At 45.2% G+C, this 7,279-nt stretch overlaps 1 protein-coding gene across 3 annotated transcripts; it reads left to right on the top strand.

The window, feature by feature from the left end:
- The first annotated feature begins 765 nt into the window (after positions 1–765).
- On the top strand, positions 766–5,753 carry LOC306771293 (uncharacterized protein). 3 transcript variants are annotated; one of them, XM_079260438.1, is made up of 9 exons: positions 766–962; positions 1,047–1,323; positions 1,439–1,616; positions 1,708–1,784; positions 2,675–2,855; positions 2,947–3,181; positions 3,260–3,431; positions 3,514–3,662; positions 5,369–5,753. In XM_079260438.1, exons 5-9 carry the CDS (start codon positions 2,832–2,834, stop codon positions 5,545–5,547), a joined length of 759 nt encoding a protein of 252 aa, XP_079116564.1. In that variant the 5' UTR covers positions 766–962; positions 1,047–1,323; positions 1,439–1,616; positions 1,708–1,784; positions 2,675–2,831; the 3' UTR covers positions 5,548–5,753. The 3 variants fall into 3 exon arrangements, with proteins under 3 accessions (XP_079116564.1, XP_079116566.1, XP_079116565.1); XM_079260440.1 differs by lacking the exon at positions 5,369–5,753 and adding an exon at positions 4,322–4,445; XM_079260439.1 differs by having other exon boundaries at positions 766–1,323.
- The last annotated feature ends 1,526 nt before the right edge of the window (positions 5,754–7,279 follow it).

Raw genomic sequence — 7,279 nt, forward strand, 5'->3', positions numbered from 1 at the left:
GGCGGGTTCTGTAGGGGAAGTGTTCTGCAGGGGGGAGTATTCTGTAAGTGAGAGTGTTCTACTGGGGGGAGTGTCCTGTAGGGCGAGTGTTCTGCAGGGGGGAGTGTTTTGCAAAGGGGAGTGTTCTGTAGTGGTGCGGGTTCTGTAGGGGTGCAGGTTCTGTAGGGGTGCAGGTTCTGCAGGGGGGAGGGTTCTGCAGGGGGAGTGTTCTGTAGGGGTGCAGGTTCTGCAGGGGGGAGGGTTCTGCAGGGGGAGTGTTCTGTAGTAGTGCGGGTTCTGCAGGGGGGAGTGTTCTGTAGGGGTGCAGGTTCTGCAGGATGAAGGGTTCTGTTGGGGAGGTGGTTCTACGGTGATGGTTCTGTAAGAGGGAGGGTTATGTAAGGGGAAGGGTTCTGTAGGGGGAGTTTTCTAAAGGGGGAGTGCTCTACGGGGGGGGGGGGGGGGGGGGGGTGTTCTATAGGGGGCGGGTTCTGCAGGGGGGAGTGTTCCGTAGGGGGGCGGTTCTGTAAGGGGGAGGGTTTCTTGGGGGTAAGGGTTCTGTAGGGCGAGTGTTCTGTAGGGGTGCGGGTTCTGCAGGGGGGTGGGTTCTGTAGAGGGGGAGGGTTCTGTAGAGGGGGAGGGTTCTGTAGGGGGGGGTGTTCTACAGGGGGGAGGGTTCTGTAAGGGGGAGGGTTCTGTAGGGGGGAGGGTTCTGCAGGGGAGGGATCTGGAGGGGGGATGTTCTACGGGGGGGGCTCTACAGGGTAGAGGGTTCTGCAAGGGAAGAGGGCATGTACGGGATTCACTACAGGGGAGATTGCTGGTGAAGAAACAGTCTGTTTGTGTTGGAGCTTACTGGTTACCAGTTCCGCCAGTTCCGCCAGTTCCACCAGTTCCCCATCATGCTCTTCTATAAACCACAGAGAGAATCCCAATATTTCAACATGTACTCCTCCAGCCAACACTGCATCACCAGGCAACACGTAGGTTAATTCGTTGATATACGCACACGGTTTTGGGTGGTGATGGATACGGTGTCGGTACCAAGGCTGAGTTTGTCCCTACAGGTCAGAGCCCCCCCGCTCTGTTCATAAGACACATACGTACATTGTCTATAAGAACTGCCTGTTGGAGTTGTTCCAGAGGTGTCCATCGTGTCTGGAGGCGTCTGATGCGCGAACACGAAGGTTGGGCACGTTTGTGTCCGTTGTGCAGACGTGTCCGCACTGCAAGTTCTCCAGGAGGTGGAACAGCCAGCCTGTCGTTGGGAGCACTCCTGCTGGGAACCTCCAGCTCTCATCTGCTCTTTATGCTGCTGGTTCTTCGTTCTGCAAGCTGGAAAAGGTGAGCAGGCTTGTCTGATTTGGTTTCCAGGTTTGATGGAATAGAATTCTATTTCTAAGCATATTCATGTAAAATCATACGTTCCTGGGTAAGTTTATATTGTTTCTCTTTGCAGATTTTCAAGGCTATGAATCTGAGCATGCCGAATTACGATACCTTCCTGAGACATGCCAGGATGTACATCCAGCCTGCAGTCGTGCACATGTGGAAGGAGATGCAGCGCCAGATGTTGGAACAGCTGAGTCAGCAGCAGAATGCCGTTGTTAGAGGCGGGTTGAAGGCTGACTCAGCAGGTACGTAGGGAGCCTCTAACCAGGTTCCCGGGTCAGGCTCAGTCGGCTAAATGGATGCAAGGTTAAAACTTTTATTTCCTTTTGTCTGAAGGGCGTTCGGCCAAGTTGAGCTGCTACATGATGATGGACCTGAAGAGGAACAAAGTCGTTGACCTACAGCTGGTTCAGGTGAGTGATGAGAGGTGGTCTGTGTTCGTCTGATGAAAGAAATATGGAGAGGAAAACGAAGGCGACATACGTCATGTTTCCTCCTCCTTCTGATAGAGGCAGGAGATCCAGTAGACTCTGGAACCACTTGTGTTCCTCATTTGGAGCATCTGAAAAACTCAGGAGAATTTTTAGCAAAACCAGATCTAACCACAGACTGTATATAAAAGATGGGCGGAGCCTCCGTGACGTCACCCGTAGGTTTCTGAAGAGCTGAATTGAAGCTCTTAACATCTTAACAAGACGGGGGCTTACAGGAGACTGTGCATGCATGCGTTATATCCAGCTGTGAAACGTTTCCAGAGAAGCGTTGCCTGCCTACTGACTACAAGCTTCTAACACAGCCAACATAAAAAGATGAAAACTTCCTGCAGTCGACGAGACGTTCATACATCACCATCCCTTTGAACCGGAACCATCAGGCAGACTGGTTCCAGCTAAAACATCTCCAGACGGAATATCTTCTCTCCCTGAGTCGAAGCAGCTTTAGACAAAACACAGTTATCCATCACTGTGTAAAAACTTCAGTTGCATGTTGTCTGAGTAAAGAAGGCTGAGCCGGCCGGTGGGCTTCAGGCAGGAAGGAGAAACGTTCCATCGTCCGTCCAAAGGGATTTTCATGTGTTTGCACCACTTAAAAACAGTTTAAAAGCCTCCCAATTGACCACAGGCTCATTGCGGCTACTTCATTAGCTTCCATGTGACCCCAGGTGTTCTCCTTTATTCAGATTCGAATGTGTTTATCACATTGTTTTGAAAGTGAATCAATGATAAAACATTTTACTGTAGTTCAAAACACTGAAATTAAACTATTTATTAAAGGGTGTATGAATCATGTTTTTTTATTTCAGAAAAATGAAGTTTTTGGTAATAACTTCATGGAGAAAGAAGGTCTGAAGCGGAGCCTCTCCGTCCTGGAAGCACATGGCGTGACTCTTGACAGCGTGGTCACAGATCGTCTCCCTGAAATCCAGAAGTTCCTGATGGAGGCTGGTGTCACTCAGTACTATGACGTCAGAGGGATTGAAAAAGGTATTCAGCTCTGTCTTGATCATCATGGGGGAAATAATATAAATATATGTGTATATATAGGCTTTTACTAATCTTAGGAATTTCCAAGAAGCTTTCCAAGATCTGTGAGAAGAGGGACTGTGGCAAGCTGAAAAAGTGGCTCAGCAGCATAAAAAACCACATCTACTGGACGGCAGCTTCCTCTACATCGGCACCAGAGAGAGTGGCCAAATGGCCGTCCATACTGAATCACATTCAGGACGTCCACAAACACGACAACCCTGCTTTCCCCCGCTGTTTGCATTCACAGCGCAGAGCATCAAACAAGAGCAAGTGGCTAACCGCAGGTACGAAGTGCAGAGATTCAAGCTGGTTACTGCTGGACTTATCCGGTGACTGATGTTGGAGCTCTTGCTTCTGCACAGAGGGACCTGCGTTCTGCAGGCTGAAGAAAGTCATGACGAATGAAAAGGTCTTGAAAGATGTGGAGAAGCTGAGCCCACATGAGCAGAGTTCATCACTCGAGGCTTTTCACAGCGAGCTTCTCCGCTTTGCAACCAGAAACACTGCTTTTCCATTTCTAGGAACATTGTGCAGGTAGATGCAGTTCCCACAAAATTCTGTATTAAACCAAAAAGATTTGCAACGCGCTTCATTTCTTATCCTCTTTCCTCTCCAGACTCTACCTACCAGCTCTCCACTTCAACGAGAACTCAGGTCGTCCCCCAGCAGTCGCAGCGTCTGGTGACCTGCTGTACAGGATCCATTTCCCCAAGTCCAAGAAAAGCAAGTGCACAGCGGAGCTGGTCCAGGTGGCGCTGACCTACAGTAAGTCCTACTGGCTTTTTCTGCATTTTAGTTTAGTTTACTGAACATGGAACATGTACCTGAGATGGTTTACACCTGCAGCCCTAAAACACAACGTCACACAGAAAGTACGACATCATGGACAAATGATGGCAAAGAAAAGTACATTGCATCGTAAAATACAGTGAAATAGTAGAAAAGATACCAGTAGTTATAAAAGTACACGAGTTTACCCTCTTTAACACACCATACTCCCTTTGTTGTAGTAAATATAAAAAATACTTCAAGCTAGGGCTGTTCGATTATGACAAAAATTATAATTACGATTATTTTGACTGAGACTGAGATCTCGATTATTTAACACAGTTATCCAGTATTTATAAACAACGCTGCGCATCATGGTGTTCTAGACTCCGTGTTGTTTAATCTGCTTTTACCGCTTATATAGGAACTATTTTACGTTGGTCTGGATGTACGTTTTATGCCAAACAACCGCTGTCAGGCTGCAGCGCGTTTCTCTCATTCACCTGTTAAAAGACGGCTGATCTGAACCAGCTGGTTAACGCGTTGCTATGGTAACGCCCCGTAACGGAGGGATATTACAGTGTTTAACTGGCCGAACTATGTATAGGAAAATAATGCAGCCAGTTGTCACTGACAATGGTATAAACTATGTTTAGGTGAACTTCCACAACCTACTGCAGTTATTCTACATGGACCTGCAGCCGGAGCCGACTGAGACTGGCCGCCTGGGAGTGCTTTAGGACGGGAGAGGCTCCCGCTGCTCCTTCCTTACAGCAACTGCAGAACAATATGTGCCTTCAAGTCAGTCGCCAAAACACCAGAAAAGTCTCTAATAACTCCAGTAAAAGCTGCTAGATTTGTCGCTTTTAACAAAAAAAGTCTCCAGATTTAGCGAGAAAGTCTCCAAGTTGGCAACAGTGTCTGAATGAAAGCAAAGCGGCTGTGGGAGGAGTTTACAGCACAGCGCTGCAACGCCAGAGACGCTCGATTAGCAGCTGAAGACAGCAGGAGAGGAAACTGCAGAGAGGAAAATAATCACACCCTTTTATTTTTATCATGGTTGGAAACCCAGATCGTACTGAGATTAAAATCCGATTAATCACCCAGCTCTACTTCAAGCTGGGTATTTTGGGGGTGGCTCAGGTGGTAGACCTGACGGTCTGCGGTTTGAGTCCTGCTTCCCGACGCTGCTGCAGCCCCGATGGTGACATGATTGTTCCAGACGGCCCAGATGAATGCAGAGGGTTGCATCAGGAAGTAAAAGCTGGGGATTTAACTGTGCGATAGTTTGTTGTGGCCGAGCCAAACGTAGAACAAACACGCTGGGACATTTACGCATTTTTATTGATAAAATGGTCAATTAAAAAACTATCCAGTATGTGTGTTTTTGTCTTTTTACTGTGGAAGAATGCAGTCATCAAACACACCTGGACTCTGAACCAGACAGTTGTGAAGGGATATTAGCACTTTTTCCCCACATGTTTAACTCTGTTGTCTTTACATAAATGCACAAATCTTACAGGTTATACCTCACGATGGTGACTAAACAGGCTTTCTAACAACCGTAAATACAACACCAACTGGTTTTATTAAAGGGGAGTAACAGTCCACCAAAAAGAAATCTTACTTTTAGTACAAATTAAGGCATCATTAAACACGTCATGAGTACTAGCTCGTTCAGCATGTTGTTTTCTGTACGACAGACTATGTGGATAAACTGATGGAGCTGATTTTTGAGAAGATCTTCTGGGATTCGACACCATATGTGGAAGAGCTGCTGAAGATTCCTGTCTCAGATGATGACTCAGCACAGTTTGCTAAACCAGACAAGCTGGAAGTGATTTCCAGTTACGTGTCCAGGTTAAATCAAGGACTAGTCTGAATCCAGCTCGTCTTCCTTCTGCATCTAGGAACTCGCTGCTCGTACGACGCAGGAGGACGAAAGGACTCAGGTTTGTCTCAACACCAGCTAACACGGCTCTGTACGCCAGCAGCTGTACCAGTTGTTATGAAGGATGATGCACAACTATGTCCTTGTACAGGCCAAATGTAAACATTCAGATTTTTATTTTTTCATGAAGATTTTTGTTATACGGGTTATTTCTTCACACAGTTCGGTTTCCAGTCCTGTACGCAGTTTACAAATAAAACTGTTCTAAGTATGCAGTTGTCTGGTCTCTCACCGTGAAAAAGGAACTGTTTACCATGATGAACAAACTGATAGTTTTCCCGTGTCTAATGGAACAGACGGTGTTTTTATCAGTTTATTTAGTCACAGATTTACCCTTTATATATATATATATATATATATATAAAAAACACTTTAAACAACACTAGTTTCTGGCCTTCAAACATCAGAAGCACAGAGATGTGATGACATGCTGGCATTCACGATGTATGTTCCTGTTGCCGTCATTCTGAAGCATCCTGAGGCTGAAAAACTAAACGGTATCACGTGACGGTAGCTTTTTTTTTTTTTTTTTTTTTTTATTACAGCAAAACAAGATAACATCCGAGGTAGCGAATAGCCTCATAGTTGTGATTTAAACTGGCTTGAGAGAGCTTAGTAAAGAGGATCTTATTTCACCTTCATTCATGCAGGTGGTCTTATTTACAAGAGACCTATTTAAGGTAGTTTAGATATTTGTATGTTTCAAAATAATTTTTTGATTTAAAAAAAAAAAAAAAAAAAAAAACTTATTTTCCTTGCACACTCCAGTCCAGATTGGTGACAAAAAGGTGCTTTTTAAATTGTTTTACTGTCAAAGTAGTTAAAAGAAGGGAAACACATTTTGCATTACTGTTATACATTATCATGTAAATTTTGTGTTGTAAACTGAGATTATTTTAAATAGAATACTTTAAAATACTTATTTCGCCACTGAACTGATAAGAAGCTTGTCAGGTCTTAGCATGGAAATGGGAGCTATATGACGGTTTTAAGGGGAAAAAACTCATGGTGGGACTGAATAGCGAACCTCTTTTTGTCATATTTATCTTTAGTACTTTTGTCACTTGCTTGTTGGGGAAAAACTGGAGCAGAAGGAAACCAGGAAAGAAAAAGGACAAACATCTGTGTGACTTTTTCCTGGTAGGAACAACCATAGACATAATAAACATAGACGCCACATAGCATCACACTGCCTATACGAGCTGACAAGCCGCCATCTTGGATGGGTCTCCATGCGCCTCCAATGCATTTATTTGTAAGGTGTAGGTCCAACCACAACAATATCTTCACTGATTTTTACCTGATTTTTCTCCCAGTTTGGTTTGTTACAAAGGACAGAGATATTATTATACAGATGACTGTAAAACATTAAAAAAACGTGTTTAAGGCTAAAATATTTTTATGCTATTTCACTAAAGCTTGTTCCATCCTCCTCGAGAAGCAAGAACCGAGTTTCTGTCTATTGAGGCTGCAAGAACCAGAAAGAAACGTCATCTTAGGCAGGTCCATCCATCCTCCAGGAGAACCAGGTCTGCAGCGGGGAGGGGTCACTGCGGGGGGCGATGTCTGCTTTATGTGCCATGAACCCGGTTGTTACCTCCACCAGGTTATGTTTTTCCCGCCGTCTTTGAGCTCAAGATAACTCAAAAGGTTACAGACGGAT

The sequence above is a fragment of the Telmatherina bonti genome, assembly GCF_933228915.1.
Source record: "Telmatherina bonti genome assembly, chromosome: 21".
In the NCBI taxonomy this organism is placed as follows: Eukaryota; Metazoa; Chordata; class Actinopteri; order Atheriniformes; family Telmatherinidae; genus Telmatherina; species Telmatherina bonti.

Coding starts and splice junctions, on each gene's coding strand:
- LOC306771293 (XM_079260439.1), top strand. CDS start 2,832: ATGACGTCAGAGGGATTGAAAAAG. Junction 2,856..2,946: donor CGTCAGAGGGATTGAAAAAG/GTATTCAGCTCT, acceptor ATTTCCAAGAAG/CTTTCCAAGATCTGTGAGAA. Junction 3,182..3,259: donor GAGCAAGTGGCTAACCGCAG/GTACGAAGTGCA, acceptor GCTTCTGCACAG/AGGGACCTGCGTTCTGCAGG.